Source organism: Macaca fascicularis, chromosome 7 (genome assembly GCF_037993035.2).
Source record: "Macaca fascicularis isolate 582-1 chromosome 7, T2T-MFA8v1.1".
Classification (NCBI taxonomy): domain Eukaryota; kingdom Metazoa; phylum Chordata; class Mammalia; order Primates; family Cercopithecidae; genus Macaca; species Macaca fascicularis.
This window is the reverse complement of record NC_088381.1, coordinates 117,665,235-117,682,668: the sequence shown is the minus strand read 5'-3', so window position 1 is coordinate 117,682,668 and position 17,434 is coordinate 117,665,235. Positions and strand designations below refer to the sequence as shown.

Here is a 17,434-nt window from a genome sequence, read left to right as displayed (position 1 = left end):
AGAATTGAACCTGGGAGGCGGAGGTTGCAGTGAGCTGAGACCGCACCACTGCATTCCAGCCTGGGTGACAGAGTGAGACTCTGTCTCCAAAAAAAGCAAAAAAAACCCCACATTGATGAAAACATCAGTGTGTGTGTCAGCTGACAGTACAAAGTTCCAAAGTATATACACATCTCATATATATATGATGGATATGTGTATATATATATGAGATATATTTTATTTATATATATATATATGTGCATGCACTATAGGTGCATGCCACTACACCCAGCTAATTTTTGTATTTTTGGTAGAGAAAGGGTTTTGCCATGTTGGCCAGGCTGGTCTCGAACTCCTGGCCTTAAGTGATCTGTCCACCACGGCCCCCCAAAGTGCTGGAATTACAGACATGAGCCACCATGCCCAGCCTCTAAAAAATATTTCTAAAGGTGTTTTTGCAAAAATACTATTTGGAAAAAAAGTACACTAATTTTGATGTGTTATTATATCACACTAAAAATAATAATAACCTTAAAAGAATCCTTTCTGACAACTGTAATATTCTGAGTTTTTGTTTTTTTGTTTTTTTGTTTTTTTGTTTTTTTTTTTTTTTTTTTTTTTTTTTTTTTTTTTTTTTGAGACGGAGTCTCGCTCTGTCACCCGGGCTGGAGTGCAGTGGCCGGATCTCAGCTCACTGCAAGCTCCGCCTCCCGGGTTCACGCCATTCTCCTGCCTCAGCCTCCCGAGTAGCTGGGACTACAGGCGCCCGCCACCTCGCCCGGCTAGCTTTTTGTATTTTTTAGTAGAGACGGGGTTTCAGCGTGTTAGCCAGGATGGTCTCGATCTCCTGACCTCGTGATCCGCCCGTCTCAGCCTCCCAAAGTGCTGGGATTACAGGCTTGAGCCACCGCGCCCGGCTGTTTTTTTGTTTTTTTAACAGACAGGTTGGTCTTGAATTTCTGGCCTCAAGCAAGCCTCCTGCCTCAGCCTCCCAGAATGCTGGGATTACAGCCGTTAGCCACTGCACCTGGCCAGATTTTCATTCTCTTAAAGCCCATCAGAGTGTGTATTTTGAGGGGGCTAATCCAACTTTTAATGTTCCAAATACACCATTTAAAAATAGAGGTGCTCTTCTAAGAGGCGGGCGAAGGCATTCACATAATCCAGAAGCCATTTTAAAACGGTGTTCCTTCTGCTCAATGTCATCTATCAATATCTAATCAGATTTTGATATATTTTTGCCTTAAATATAAAAGACTGATGCTAAAGTTCATCAGCATCGTAGCATAATAAGGTAATTATTTCCAAGATGTGAATTACTTGTGAGATTCATTTTCTAAATCTGTTATTCAGCCTAAAAATAGTGAGAAAAATGAAAACTGACAATGAAATATTTTTTGTACAATCAATTCTAATGACTGCTTTACACTGACAAAAACGAAGACAGTAATCACATATACTTTGTACAATAAATAAAATGTAAAAAAATATTTCAATACATAAATAGAAGCTTTACACATCCAAAATACAGTAAATATATATGAAATATCTCTCTAAAATTCAATGAAATACTACAAACTACTATAATTTCATTTATAAATTATATATATTTCAATATAGAAATATTTTTCTTTAACATTTTAAATTTCAGAGATAACTTACATGGTAATATTGTGGAGAATAATTTCATATACCAAGCTTTTTAGTAATTAATTGTAATTAGTAATTCAATGGAAGGGCATGATTGTGACAATATGAAGAAAAATTTCTTAATTATGCCAAAAGTACCATTTTTAGGAATATAAAGATACAGTGTTCTATTTCTGTAGAGATGGTAATGCTGAAAATAAAACGGAAGGTATGAGATTTTTTCAGTGTCTGTCTTGAGCACAACTCTGTGGAATGGTGTGGGCCAAACTGAGGGGTTTCTATAAAGTCAAATTACTAGATTACCATCCCATCTCATTACTTACAAAAATTACTTTAGAAGCAGTCTTCTAAGGCAAAATGTATTTTAATATGTCTCAAAAAGTTAATAAAAATACTGCTTCTCAATGTTTCAAAGCCTGTATGATAAATAAACCTCCACTTTATGTACTTTAAAGCATGGTCTTTATATATAAACTAGACAAACTAATAACTTAGGGGTAATGGAGAGACAATTGAAGACATTTATTCCTCTATTCGAATAAAGGTGAGGAAAAGTTATGATGATGCCTAAGAATACTTTACTAGGTAAGTGTCGAAAAGGGCAAGAGTTCAATATTTAATACCATTCTGGTGTTTGCCTATTTTATAATATTTGGCCCACTGTATTAGTTATTCAAAGAGAACCTTAGGTAACTTCAAAATGACTTGAGAAAGTTTATTCTTTCTGAAAGTGTATATGTAGTGTTTTCGCATACATACATGTATTTATATATTTATGAAATTACGTTGGGGATTTCTGAAGTTCTTGAGAGTAATTTCTTATTCTCAAATGTATGTAATCTTTCCAGTAAAGAATACATATTTGAGTTAAAATCTGTTATAACTGTACTTACTTTCAGAAAGAATAATTGTTCTGTAGCTTGTAAGGAAATTTGTTTACAAATATAAATTAATCTGCATTAACATCTTTTTTTCATATATCCCATGGCATATAGTCACTTAACAGAGTATTTGTATTCCAAATTTTATCCTTTAAATAGAGCCTGCAATTTGGGAGTGTAAATGTACAGTCTGATTAAAATGTTAAGACATACTAAATATGTAGAGTATGTAACAATTTAATTGCTACTGATCCACTGATACTTCTTTTCTGTTTCTTCTTTTTGGACTCTTTGTTCTTCTCGGTGATTAGCTGCAGCCCAAAATGTTATTTTTTTGAGTACTTGTTGCAGAAGTTTAGGAGGTAACAAAGATATCTGACTTTCTAACATGATAGAATTTTTACCAATGCAGTCAAGGCATGACCTGTAAATAAAACATAACAGAATTATTAGTCTTGAACCTGAGGTTATAATATAAAAGATTTATAGTTAAGAATTCTTTCTTTTTTAACATTGTAGTACTGGACTTCCACCTTTTTTCAGTTTTAATTTTTGTCAGTACATAGTAGGTATATATATTGATGCAGTACATGAGATGTTTTGACACAGATATGCAATGCATAATAATCATGACATGGAAAATGGGGTATCCATCCCCTCAAACATTTATCCTTTGTTATAGTTAAGTATTCCTAAAATTTAAAATCATCATAAAAATTTTATATGGCAATGCATTCATTTGTCTTGTTTGGAACATGATAGGATTTTTTTCCCCAGAGCACCACAATAATCATGTATTTTTATAGCATAGAGACTAAATCTGACCAAAATACAACGGAAACAGAATATACGGCTTACCATGCATAATGTTCTTTAAGTAAAAATGATTCAGACTTAATTTCAAACCAGATGAGTCTACAGCAGCTCCTGTTTATGTTATCCTTTCAATCAGCCCAGTAACCATACACCCTTCTCTCAGAACTACCCTTTGCTTCTGTCACCTCAAGATGAAACATCTAACATCTATTTTTATATCTGCTCCATGTTTTCTCCATAAACAACTGCACGGGGGTTACACACTTGACTTATGTGACCCTGAGAGAGCAGGTTGAAAGACAGGAATGGAGCAATACAGAAAGTGCCAAGAGACCACTTGGGTTTCTACTCTTCTGGGGGCCTGGGTGTTCATTTCTTTTCCCTTTGATTCCATTAGACTAGAGGGCAGTATCCTTCCAAGTACAATGCCCTTTTAAATCTTATGCTATTTTGAAGAGGATTTTGTACTTTAAAACCAAAAGAAACTTAAGAACTATCAAAAAAGCATCTGTTTCAATTAATAAACTTTAATTCAAAAAATAAGTGTTAAAAAATTTTTTTAACAGACTCATTTGATTCTGCTGTGGTTTAGTTGTCATTGTTACAAGCACTTAGACTCTTAGAGATTTAGATGTTCTTCCATACTCTTATGAAGCTTTTTCCCTCCACTCTGGAACAACTCTAAACAAGAAGTGAGTTAAAATGTCCTGGGAGGTCGAAGTACAGGTACAGGGTTCTGTGGGAATCAGAGGAAAAGAATAACTAAGACAACCTTAGCAAGCCCAGGGAAACTCTCCCAATGGGAGGTCCAAGCTGAGACCTTGAGGTCCTCAACAAATTAAAGAAACAAAGGTATTCCAGCTAGAAGAACCACACTGGCAAAGCCCTAGAGATGAGAAATAAGATTACAGAAACTGCACTTCTATTGTCTAAATACAGCTGGAGGGCAGAGCATTAGAGTGGGGCATGGCCAGAAGTGAGACAGATAAATGGAGGCCCTGAGTACCACTCGAAGGAATCTGCAGTTTGTCTCTGGCAGTGGGAGCCAAGCAGGAATCATCACAATACAACAGGTGATATGTCAGCCTTCCATAGGAATATATAAGAATATTTCATGACTAATTTTTTTTTTCCCCTGAGATGGAGTCTTTCTCTGTTACCCAGGCTGGAGTGCAGTGGCCTGATCTCAGCTTACTGCAACCTCCCACTCCTGGGTTCAAGCGATTCTCCTGCCTCAGCCTCCCGAGCAGCTGCTATTACAGGTGTGCGCCATACCACGCCCGGCTAATTTTTGTATTTTTAATAGAAATGGGGTTTCACCATGTGGGCCAGGCTGGTTTTGAACGCTTGCCTCAAGTGATCCGCCCACCTTGGCCTCCCAAAGTGTTGGGATTACAGGCATGAGTCACTGTGCCCGGCCTCATGCCTAATTTTTATAATAGCCCCAAATTGCAGATATCCTAAATATCTATTAATAGACTAGTTAATAAATGGGGTTTTTTTTGTTTGTTTTTGGGACGGAGTCTCACTCTGTTGCCCAGGCTGGAGTGTAGTAATGTGATCTCGGCTCACTGCAGCCTCCGCTTCCCAGTTTCAAGCAATTCTCCCACCTCATCCTCCCAAGTAGCTGGGACTACAGGCGTATGCCACCACAGCCAGCTAATTTTTTTGTATTTTTAGTGGAGATGGGGTTTCACCACTTTGGCCAGGCTAGTCTCGAACTTCAAACTCCTGCCCTTGGGTGATCCACCTGCCTCGACCTCCCAAAGTGCTGGGATTACAGGCTTGAGCCATTGTACCTAGCCAATAAATTGTATTTCCGCAAGATAGAATCTATATAGCCATCACTAACAAGTATAGATTTATTACATTGAATGATTATTTACATGAAAGATATTACAAAACAGCCTGCATAATTTGATCCTTTATACACACTCACATATACATATATGTGTGCTGTTCTTGCTGAGGCTTCCAATGACCTCTTAGCATGATTAAGTCCACTCTAATCATTTAATAAAATCATTAAAATCATGTTTATATGGTTATACATTGATCATTATATAAATGATTTATATATAAAATCTCTCTCTGCTGGGCGGTGTGGCTCACACCTGTAATCCCAGCACTTTGGGAGGCCGAGGCGGGCAGATCATGAGGTCAGGAGTTCGAGACCAGCCTGGCCAATATGGTGAAACCCCGTCCCTACTAAAAATACAAAAATTAGCTGGGTGTGGTGGTGCGTGTCTGTAATTCCAGTTGCTCGGGAGGCTGAGGCAGAAGAATAGCTTGAACCCGGGAGGCGGAGGCTGCAGAGAGCCAAGATTGCACCACTGCACTCCAGCCTTGGCAAAAGGAAAAAAAAAGCAAAAAAAAAAAAAAACCAAACCTCTCTCTCTCTCTATATATATATATATATTTACACACACACATATACACACACACATATATATACATGTACAATTTTTATAATTTTACTAATACATGTATATATATATGTCCCCTACGATGGTTCATAGGTGATTTTTTTTTTACCATATACTTTTCATATTGTATGAATTTTCTTGGTAAATACATCTTTTTACAATCAGAATAATATAGCTATTTCTTTTAATTTCTTATAATATCCTTTTATATCCAAAGGTATGATGAACATGATCCCACAAATCTACGAGACAATATAAGCCACTTTCTATCATTTCTACATTTCTTCATCTGCCGCATTACTGCTTATCTTCCCTCCCAAACCTGGGTTTTCTGCTTTTTGGAATACCAGTTGTATGTTCTGTAAGCACCCCTGCTTCCTCTGACTTTCTGAAATCTAAGAAAATTGTTGTGTGTGCAGCTTTCTTGAGAAAATAGTACACATTTTCCCTCGTCTCCATTTTCACAGTCAAGGATCCAGTGTCTGTAGTCTCACTCCTCACCACTGCTTCCAGGTTATATCATTTCACATGCAGGTGTTGCCATCCACTAACCTCTGGCTCATTTTCCCCCAGTCACTGAAGACTTTGGCCCTGGCTCACTACAGTCCCTTTTCGTGACTGGTTTTAGCATCTGTGTGGAGAACCCTTTTCATTCTTTATGATCTCGCTCAGGACAGTTCCACCTGTGAAATCTTAAACTCCCATCCTCCTCTTGGACCAGAAACCTCTTATCCTTTTAATTCTTACACTCCCTTACTGCTTGGACTCTTCTGGGTTCTCCAAATAATAAGACTCTTCCAGTTTTAACTTTCTTTCGTATCCAGCCTAGTTCCCTGCACTTCCTTCTCTTGCCAGCAATTTTAATCCCCTTCTCCACCATTTCTGTTACCCATCCCAGCCAAACTGCAATGATGGATAAATTCAGCCGGTCATCTCCTTTCTGCACCTGCAACCCGGCTGCTTAGTGCTACTGGGGAAAGCCATGTTTCTCAGCTATGGTGCCACTACATATTGATGATATTCTACCACAGCTGCGTGCTCCTTTGTTATATATCCCACAGACAGAAGTCAGCATCTTCTTGCAGTCACCTAGGCAGCTACTTCAAATCTTCACCATTCATCATTAAGTTCTTATCCTCACTTCTCTTTTCTCTTATCAGATGACCTCACTATCAAGTGGAACTTCTCAACGTCCTGCCCCAACCAAAAAAGTTTTCTATCTATATATCCATACTTCCTTCTTTCTCCACTATTTTAAGGAAAAGAATCCTTTCTCCAGTCAAGAACTAATTTAAAAATCTTTTTGCTAAAATCACCTTCTCAAGACACTGCTCTACCCACTTTTCCTACATTTTCTTGTTTCTAACAACCTACTCTCCATTGGCTTCTCTTGCCCGACCAGGATATAAACAAACATACTCATCCTCCCTTGGTCTTGGTGCTCTTCCCCAGAAGTCATCCTGGCTTCCACCTTCACCAACAGAGAAACGGTGGAGAAAGGGATTAAAATTGCTGGCAAGGGAAGGAAGTGCAGGGAACTAGGCTGGATACGAAAGAAAGTTAAAACTGGAAGGGTCTTATTATTTGGAGAACCCAGAAGAGTCCAAGCAGTAAGGGAGTGTAAGAATTAAAAGGATAAGAGGTTTCTGGTCCAAGAGGAGGATGGGAGTTTAAGATTTCACAGGTGGAACTGTCCTGAGCGAGATCATAAAGAATGAAAAGAGTTCTCCACACAGATGCTAAAACCAGTCACGAAAAGGGACTGTAGTGAGCCAGGGCCAAAGTCTTCAGTGACTGGGGGAAAATGAGCCAGAGGTTAGTGGATGGCAACACCTGCATGTGAAATGATATAACCTGGAAGCAGTGGTGAGGAGTGAGACTACAGACACTGGATCCTTGACTGTGAAAATGGAGACGAGGGAAAATGTGTACTATCCACAGTGCTTTTCAGTCCAAATATTCTGGGATCTCTTTACAGTAGTCTTTCCTTGTTCAGATCTCCCTTCTCTTGGTTTTTGTGCTACCATTATCTCCTGGCTAGCCTTCAACTTCTCTGGTCACTCTCCTGCTGCCTCCTTTTCTTCTCCCTACCTCTCAAATGTAGTAAGTTCCTAATGCTGAGTTGTTGGCTTCCTCCTTACTCCTAAAACTCCTCCTGGCCAGAGCTAATCCACACTTATTAATTCTCCAATGATTCTGAAATTTTATGTCTGGCCCAGACCTTTTTCCATATATTTAAGCATTTAATGGATAGCTCCACTGGAGTTCCCATAAACACTTAGCACATCCAAAACCAAACTCATCATTTCTACCCTTATCCCATCTTCAGACCACTGCCTTTCTCCATATTCCTATCATTAATTCTTCCCACTCTTTTTCCTTGGCATCTATTTAACTACCAAGTCCATTCTCTCTCCTAAATGTCTCCATCTCCCTTCCTTCTCCAGCCCCATTGATACTCTCCAAATCAGACATTCACTCTGTACCTGACCGTTGTAATAGTCTCTTTACCGATTTTCTTTACCCAGTCACATATCCCTTCAATTTTTCATCCACTCTGTTGCCAGAGGAATTGTCTAACTTGTAATATGATCATCTTATTCTCTTGCTCCAAATTTTTGAATGGCTCTTGATCTCTTTTACACCAGATACTGTAAAAGAGAGATAAAGTTCTAGATGACATATGATTTCTGATTTCTTGTCCAACATCATTTCTTGCAACTCTCTGCCTCATACTACATTCCAGGGATGCTGAAGAATTCAGTTTCCAGAACACACTATGCTTTTTTATATATCTTTACACTAACACCCTTTCATTGTTTGTTCATGGCAAATTCTTAGCTCAAACCCTTCTTTTGTGAAGACTTCCCTAACCTCTGCCATCTTAATCATAGACAGACAAAATGCCTTCTTCTCCAGTATTCTCATAAACTTTGTATATGTTTCTTTTAAGGCAACTTCCTTTTTCTATTGTAGAAAAAGTCTGAAAGCTTGACAGTCTACCTTCTATATTATTTGCAATTTTAGGGAAAGGCTATGCCTTTTTATTTCATGGCACAGCGCCTTCCCAAGTAGGCACTCAAGTGTTTCTTGATCCCTGCATATGAGGAACTTGCAATCCAAAGTGCGGGCCACACCCTGGACTAATTAAATCACCACCTGTGGGGGCAGAACACAGGCATTAATTTTTTTGAAGCCCCTCATGAGAGTTTAGTTAGAGAACTACTGTGCGAAGAGAAGGGGTAGTTAAGAAAGATATTAGAAAGGTCCAGTTTGAGCTAGTCTAATGGTTTTCAAGTGGTTCATGTTATAGAACATCTAAATGTTACAGTATACTCCTTGAAATATAGCGTGTCCCCTCTCTTTCTCATATGTCTTCACTTATGTTATTCCCTCTGCATAAAATTCCCACACATGTTCACTGGGCAACTTCTACATCTCTCAAATCCTTTCTCCCAACTCTCACAGATAGAAATAGGGGTTTCTTCCATACTCCTCCCACTAAACTTTGTATGGATTCCTTTTAGAGCAAGAATGTATGAGCTAAGACACTGTAAGTCATATCACCAACTTAATACTAGCTTTGGGGTTAAAAAAGAAATTCTTCGATATTAAATGTCTGTGTATGTGTATATATACAGTCAGCCCCCTGTATCTGTAAGTTCCTCCTCTGTGGATTCAACCAACTGCAGATTGAAAATGTAGTTAGGCTTATGAAGGTTGTATCTGTACTGAACATGTACAGACATTTTTTTCTTGTAATTACACCCAAAACAATACAGTGTAACAATTACTTTCATAGTATTTAAATTGTATTAGGAATTATGAGTAAAGTAGAGATTATTTAAAGTATATAGTAGGATGGGCATAGGTTTATATGCAAATATTACATCACCCTATATAAGAGACTTGAGCACTCATGAATTTTGGTATCCAAGTGGGGGTTTTCCTGGAACCGATTCCCACAAATACCAAGGAATGACTGTATATAACATATATATGATATATATTTTTAGGCACATTCTAATTTCCAAAAAGTTAAAATGTGAAAAATGTCAGGCTTAGAATTAAGGAAATATAGTATGTTTAATATTACCATATAAACTAAAGGCAATTTTACAAACAAAACAGTGACTGTATTGTATGTATACATACACACACACACACACATATACACACAAAATACACATACACACATGTATGTATATATGTGTGTGTAATAAATATTTATTTATTTATTTATTTTTGAGACAGGCTTTCAGTCTATTTCCAGGCTGGAGTGCAGGAAACATGATCATAACTCACTGCAGCCTCAAACTCCTGGGCTCAAGCCATCCTCCCACTTCAGCCTCCCTAGTAGCCACAGTAGCCAGGACTACACACGTGAGCAACCATGCCAGCTACTTTTTTTTTTTTTTGTAGAGATGTGGGTTTCATGATGTTACCCACGCTGGTCTTGAACTCCTGACCTCAAGTGATCCTCTCAGAGCACTCGGATTACAGGTGTGAGCCATCACACCAAGCCAGTATATTTTAATTTTTAAAACTCACATTGGTGTATAGTTCGCCATTATAAATTTGATTATACTATTAAGAAGATGTGAACATATTCTTGAATTCATGTCATAAACAACCTGAAAACTATTTCAACTCTTCCCAAAAATGAGAAATAAATTATCATATATTCATAGCAAATATATAGAAAATATTAAATTTGCTTACCTGAGTAGCGAATAAGGCTGTGTTTGAAAGATCAATAAATCATTACAGTGACCCTAATCAACATAAAAAAGGCATTATTGAGTTTTTGATAAAAATAACAATAAGTGAATGTTTTTTAATTTTATAAATGTAAAAGATTGTATAAGGCAGCAAATAAATCTTTCTAGCTGTTGATACATAAATTCATGCACACACATAAACATACACGTAGATACACATACCTGCTACCTACAAACTTTGAGTTTGTGGTTTCCAATTTTCAGTGACCACATTTTTACCTAACCAATAGCCTACATAATTGCAAATTTGAAAATAAGAAATACATTCTTCACCAAGAAGTGAGTTAAAAAATAACAGTAGTGGTTTTCCTTTTTTTTTTTTTTTTTTGAGATGGAGTCCCACTCTGTCGCCCAGACTGGAGTACAGTGGTACAATCTCCGCTCACTGCAACCTCCAACTTCCAACTCCCAGGTTCAAGCGATTCTCTTGCTTCAGCCTCCTGAGTAGCTGGGATTACAGGTGCCCACCACCATGGCTGGCTAATTTTTTTTTGTATTTTTAGTAGAGACTAGGTTTCGCCATATTGGCCAGGCTGGTTTCAGACTCCTGACCTCAGGTGATCCACTTGCCTCAGCCTCCCAAAGTGTTGTGATTACAGATGTGAGCCACCACACCCAGCCCAGTAGTGTTTTCAAAACCTTTTTTTTTTTTTTTTTGGAGACAGGGTCTGGCTCTCTTTCCCAGGCTGGAGTGCAGTGGCACAATCAGAGCTCACTGCAACCTCTTGTCTTCTTGGCTCAAGCCATCCTCCAACCTCAGCCCCGCAAGTAGCTGGGACCACAGGAACAGGCTACCACGTCCAGCTGTTGTACAGACAGGGTTTCACCAGGTTGCCTTGAGTTCAAGCAATCTACTGGCCTCAGCCTTCCAAAGTGCTGGGATTAGAGGTGTGAGCCACCATGCCTGGCGCTTTTTTTGTTTTTAAGCTGAACTTTTTCTTTCAAATAACTCATATGTTAAAATTTCCTCTTTACCTTGTCCTCCTTTTCCAGGTGGTCTCAGGATTCCCCGGGAATCCTTTTTTTTTTTTTTTTTTTTTTTTTTAGTTCGGAGTCTCACTCTATTGCCCAGGCTAGAGTGCGGTAGTGCGATCTCGGCTCACTGCAACCTCTGCCCCTCAGGTTCAAGTGATTCTCCTGCCTCAGCCTCCTGAGTAGCTGGGATTACAGGTGCACGCCACCACACCCTGGCTAATTTTTGTAATTTTTAGTAGAGATGGGGTTTTGCCATGTTGGCCAGGCTAGTCTCAAACTCCTGACCTCAGGGTGATCCGCCCACCTCGGCTTCCCAAAGTGCTGGGATTACAGGCGTGAGTCACCACGCCCAGTCCTCCCCGGGAATTCTTAATTTGAAAGTCAAGATCTCAAGATTATTTGAATAATGACTCTCTCATCTAAAAGTTAATGTGGTAGAAAAGTCACAGAAAATTTATCTAATCCTTTCAAATAGGTCTTTAGAATTTCATAATTTATGATCATACTTTTAATCAGAATTCTTATTTTCATGATAAACTTTGCATCCTAAATGAAGATTTCTAGTGCCAAGAAAGAGAAGACAAACCACAAAATTTGCTTTTTTAATAAATGCAAAGTTGTAGTTTTAATCTTTTAGTGAAGCACTGAATTCTCAGCCAAAGAAAGCTCTAAAACTTTCAATATACAAAACATTTAAGTTAGGGGCTTCATAACTACAAAATAAAGCAAATTCCCTGGAGAGAAGCCATCCTATTTTGGAGTTTGCCACTCCATAGGAGAAGCTCTGGAGATAACTGCGCCTCAAGAGATGAAAGAGAGCTATTGCCCTCTGGGTTAGGCTCTGGCTCGCAGTACCCCATCCCTGATGGCTCAGAATGCTCTATTTTTGAGTGCACTACACGAAACCAGACAAATCGTTCCTGAACTGTCCCATTGTGTATAGTATATAAATATGGCCGCCCTGCTCTGAATTTCCCAGGGTGCTAGGAGTGAAAGAACCATACTCTCCAAATGCTATTCATTTATACCTTTGACCTTAGTTTTATCAAATTTTAAAATTGCAATGCTTTAAACTAAATGTAAAACAGCTGAGTAAAGCAGTGGTAAAAGATACACAGTAAAAAAGAGAATAGGCCAGGCACGGTGCTGATGCCTGTAATTCCTGCACTTTGGGAGGCTGAGGTGAGTGGATCACTTGAGGTCACGAGTTCAAGACCAGCCTGACCAACATGGTGAAACCTCATCTCTACTAAAAATACAAAAAATTAGCCAGGCATGGTGGCACACACCTGTAATCCCAGCTACTTGGGAGGCTGAGGCAGGTGAATCGCTTGAACTCAGGAGGTAGATGCTGCAGTGAACAGAGATCATGCCACTGCACTCCAGCCTGGGCAACAGCAAAACCCTGGCTCAAAAAAATAAAAAAGAATATACTTGAAATATTTCAACAAAGTAGTTTCCTCTTGAGGGAAGAAGCTAGGAGGTAAGATTCAGAAGGAATAATCAAGTGGCTTCAACAGTACTGATGATGTTCTAACTCTAAAATTAGCTAGGCCGGGCGCGGTGGCTCAAGCCTGTAATCCCAGCACTTTGGGAGGCCGAGGCGGGTGGATCACGAGGTCAGGAGATCCAGACTATCCTGGCTAACATGGTGAAACCCCGTCTCTACTAAAAATACAAAAAAAAAACTAGCCGGGCGTGGTGGCGGGCGCCTGTAGTCTCAGCTACTTGGGAGGCTGAGGCGGGAGAATGGCGTGAACCCGGGAGGCGGAGTTTGCAGTGAGCCGAGATCACGCCACTGCACTCCAGCCTGGGAGACACAGCGAGACTCCGTCTCAAAAAAAAAAAAAAATAAAAATAAAAATAAAATTAGCTAACAAAATTCATGGGTATTTATTATACTTAGAATCTACATGATTAATATTCTTTTTATGTATCAAATATTAGATACAAATATGTATTTCTTTGAGACAGGGTCTCGCTCTGTCACCCAGACTGGAGTGCAATGGCATGATCTTGGTTTGCTGCAACCTCCACCTCCTGGGTTCAAGCGATTCTCATGCCTCAGCCTCCCAAGTAGCTGGGACTACAGGCATGCGTCTCCGCACCTGGGTCATTTTTGTATTTTTAGTGGAGATGGGTTTTTGCTATGTTGACCAGGCTGGTCTCGAACTCCTGGCCTCAAGTGATTTGCCTGCCTTGGCCTCCCAAAGTGCTGGGATTAGAGGCGTAGGCAACTACACCTGGCCTACATACAAATATTTTAATTCAATAATATTAGAGAAACCCATGTAAGAGAAAAGAGAAAGAGGAGTTATCCTTTAAAAGGTCTTCTTAATAATTTGGCTAATCAAACTAATAGACCTATTTTGATTTGTAAATCCAAAATATCCAGAAAGGCTTCATAAAATCCAGTCATTCTTGCTGGGCGCGGTGGTTCACACCTGCAATCCCAGCACTTTGGGAGGCCGAGGCGGGTGGATCATGAGGTCAGGAGATCGAGACTGTCCTGGCTAACGTGGTGAAACCCCATCTCTACTGAAAATACAAAAAATTAGCTGGGCGAGGTGGCGGGCACCTGTAGTCCCAGCTTCTCAGGAGGCTGAGGCAGGAGAATGGCATGAACCCGGGAGGTGAAGCTTGCAGTGAGCCGAGATCGTGCCACTGCACTCCATCCTGGGCGACAGAGCAAGACTCCATCTCAAAAAAAAAAAAAAAAAAAAAAAAGCCAGTCATCCTGAAGATCATTTAAACCACAGAGTAACATTTCATGCCCTTCATATTTTGCAATGTTAGAATATCAACATTCTTGCTGAATAGCCATTTAGGCTGAATAACACAACTACTCAGAGGACATATTTAGATATAAAATTTTCTTACTGTATCCAAGGCAAGTAAGTCATCTTTGCTCCCACCAAATACCATTATTTCATTTTCTTTTCCCAAACAGGCTGTGTGCCATAACCTGTGATTGAAAATTATAAACAGAGTGAAACACTGTCATGGAAGAAACTGTATATTATATATAAATCAATTCTAAATTTCATACTCTAAAATGTAATCTATTTAAAAGAGACATGATTGAATTTGAACGTCTGGAATATCCTAAAAGGGGTTATAAAGATTCCTCTAGAGTTCATTAAATCACACCATTAAGGAGATGACGCTCTCTGTTTTTTGTTTTTGTTTTTTAAAGAGATGAGGCTAGTTTTGAACTCCTGGGATCAGGTAATCGTCCTGCCTCGGTCTCCCGAAGTGCTGGGATTATAGGCATGAGCCACCACACGCAGCCAGAGATGACTCTTAATAACCCTATTATATCCTTCAATATTTTTATAACCTTTTTCTCTCATACATATTATTCCTACAGTGAAATAAATTAAAAAGGAATTGATCACCTTATTGCTGAAACAGGCACTTTCCCAGTTTTCTTATTACTATCTGCCATGTTACTGTTCTTATAATTTTTGCCTCTTTTTTTTCCTACTCTATGCTCCCCATCACCCAACAAATCCAGTTTGGCACTCCTTCACATTTCCATTGTCACACTACTCTTGACTCGGAGTACAGAACACCATAATACGTTCCTAGTTTTTCAGTCTCTCATCTCCCCCAGCTACACATGGCTAATAACAAATAGTTTTCAAATATTGTTTCTAACCATGGAAATTTCCTGATGAGGAAGTATCTGTGCTACCAATGGCTGTTTTTCCTAGCCTAATATTTGTGATCAACCACTGTTTCTTTTTCCCACAAATCTAAATTCTTGGCTTCTTCCTAAATGAGCCCTCTACTTAGCTAAATTCATTTCCTTGCTTCCCCTATGAGAAAAGCTTATTATCTATCTCTAGGCTTTTGTTCACTCTGTTTCTCATGCTTAGAATAATAAGCCATTCTTACTGGGCCTTAAAAACAGGCTCCAAACACCCAGGAAGTATTCCAAATACCTACCCAAAACTGGTTCTGTTACCATCTCTATTCAGCACCTTTTAATGTTTATGTGCTCATTTTATACTCGCCTCACTTACATTTGAAGATGAACTGCTCTGTATGCTACTTTAGCTGTTTGACTAGCTACCTAAGATTACGAGGTCCTTGAGGTAAGAAATTGTCACAGTGGTGTGCTGGAATCAGCTTACTGGCTAGCAGAAGCTGATTGTGCATATCTGCATCCAACCCCACGTGCAGTGACATCACATTGGAAGCTTGAAATTGGCCAGGGTAGGAGTATTTACACCTTGGAAATCAGCAAATGCTACAAATTAGGGCATCCTCACACTCTAGAGAGTGGTTGTTGGCCATTACCAGCACACCATGGGAACTTGGGGAATCTAATTTTATGGTTTCTTAAAAATGCCTCATGTGGTGTTCTGTACCCAGTTTTCTGCTCGAAAACTTGTGAATAACAAAAGCAAACATGAGGCTGGGCGTGGTGGCTCGAGCCTGTAATCCCAGCACTTTGGGAGGCTGAGATGGGCAGATCACAAGGACAGGAGTTCAAGATCAGCCTGACCAATGTGGTGAAACTCCATCTCTACTAAAAATAAAAAAAAAATTAGCTGAGCGTATTGGCACATGCCTGTAATCCCAGCTACTTAGAAGGCTGAGGCAGGAGAACTGCTTGAACCCAGGAGGTGGAGGTTGTAGTGAGCCGAGATCACACCACTGCACCCCAGCCTGGGCGACAGAGCGAGACTCCAACTCAAAAAAAAAAAACCGAACAAACAAAAAAACAACCAAACAAAAGCAAACATGAAAAAAAAACATAATATATTCAGTGATTAGATACACAAATTATTTCTCCATGCACTCTAGCCTGGGCGATAGAGTGAGCCTCCGATTCAAAAAAACAAACAAACAAAAAAACAACAACCAACCAAACAAACAAAAATAAATATCAAGAAAACAACATAATATATTCAGTCATCATATATACAAATTATTTCACAAAGGAGTAGAGCATCTAATGCTCTTTTGGAAGTGGTCTGATAGCTCACGTCTATTTCCAGTATCACATTATTAACAAACAATAATTTTCTCCTGTAGTCCCAGCTACTCAGGAGGCTGAGGCAGGAGGATCGCTTGAACCCGGGAGGCAGAGGTCGCAGTAAGCCAAGATCATGCCACTGCACTCCAGCCTGATGACAGACTGAGACTCCATCTCAAAAAACAAAAAAACAAAACAAATACTAATTTTATGGTTTTACAAAGTTGAATATTTCCAGAGTATGAGAACTCTCAAAAAACTTTCCCAATTTTAGAGGGTAAATTAGGGATTTTTACATAGTTATTGCTTTGACTTTTAGAGTACTTTGATTCCTTTTCTTTTCTTTTTTTTTTTTTTTGAGACAGGATCTGGCTCTGTCACCCAGGCTGGAGTGCAGTGGCACAATCTCCGCTTCCTCCATCCTCTGTCTCCCGGGCTCAAGCAATCCTTCCACCTCAGCCTCCTGAGTAGCTGGGACTATAGGCACACGCCACCACACCTAGCTAATTTGTTTTTTGTTTTTTTTCTTCAGAGATGGGGTTTCACTGTATTATCCAGGCTGGTCTTGAACTCCTGGGCTCAAGCAATCCTCTCACCTTGGCCTCCCAAAGTGCTGGGATTACAGGCGTGAGCCACCACACCTGGCCTTGATTACTTTTCTTAATATACCAACTGTTAAAGCAGCAGATTCCTAAAACAATTATAAATCATAACTTATTTTATTACCACACAACTTATTTTATTTTTTCTACTTCCCAGGAACTGGGACACATAACTAATTTTTAGTACGTTAATCCCTTTTACTTAAATTTCACAAGTGCAAACAGTGGAATTATGCACAATTCGTTAAACCAAATACTTTCCTCAGACAATCATGTACACATTTAATGACAAATGCACTTGTGGCCCAAAATGGAACCAAGTCATTAGAGATGT

The 17,434-nt window shown here is 39.2% G+C and overlaps 1 protein-coding gene across 5 annotated transcripts in view; it reads right to left on the bottom strand.

Moving 5' to 3' along the window:
* Positions 1 to 1,569: 1,569 nt before the first annotated feature.
* KLHDC1 (kelch domain containing 1) overlaps positions 1,570 to 17,434 on the bottom strand; it is a 60,166-nt gene continuing 44,301 nt past the window's right edge. For 3 of the 5 annotated variants that reach the window (XM_005561191.5, XM_005561192.5, XM_073997348.1), the window contains exons 11-13: positions 14,392 to 14,476; positions 10,478 to 10,530; positions 1,570 to 2,937 (exon numbers count right to left, since the gene is read on the bottom strand). In XM_005561191.5, coding sequence (XP_005561248.1) covers positions 2,751 to 2,937; positions 10,478 to 10,530; positions 14,392 to 14,476 — 325 coding nt within the window. In that variant the 3' untranslated portion in view covers positions 1,570 to 2,750. Of the gene's footprint in view, positions 2,938 to 8,241; positions 8,407 to 10,477; positions 10,531 to 14,391; positions 14,477 to 17,434 lie in introns of all 5 variants that reach the window. The other 2 variants (XR_001492457.4, XM_045396371.3) reach the window with 2 other exon arrangements.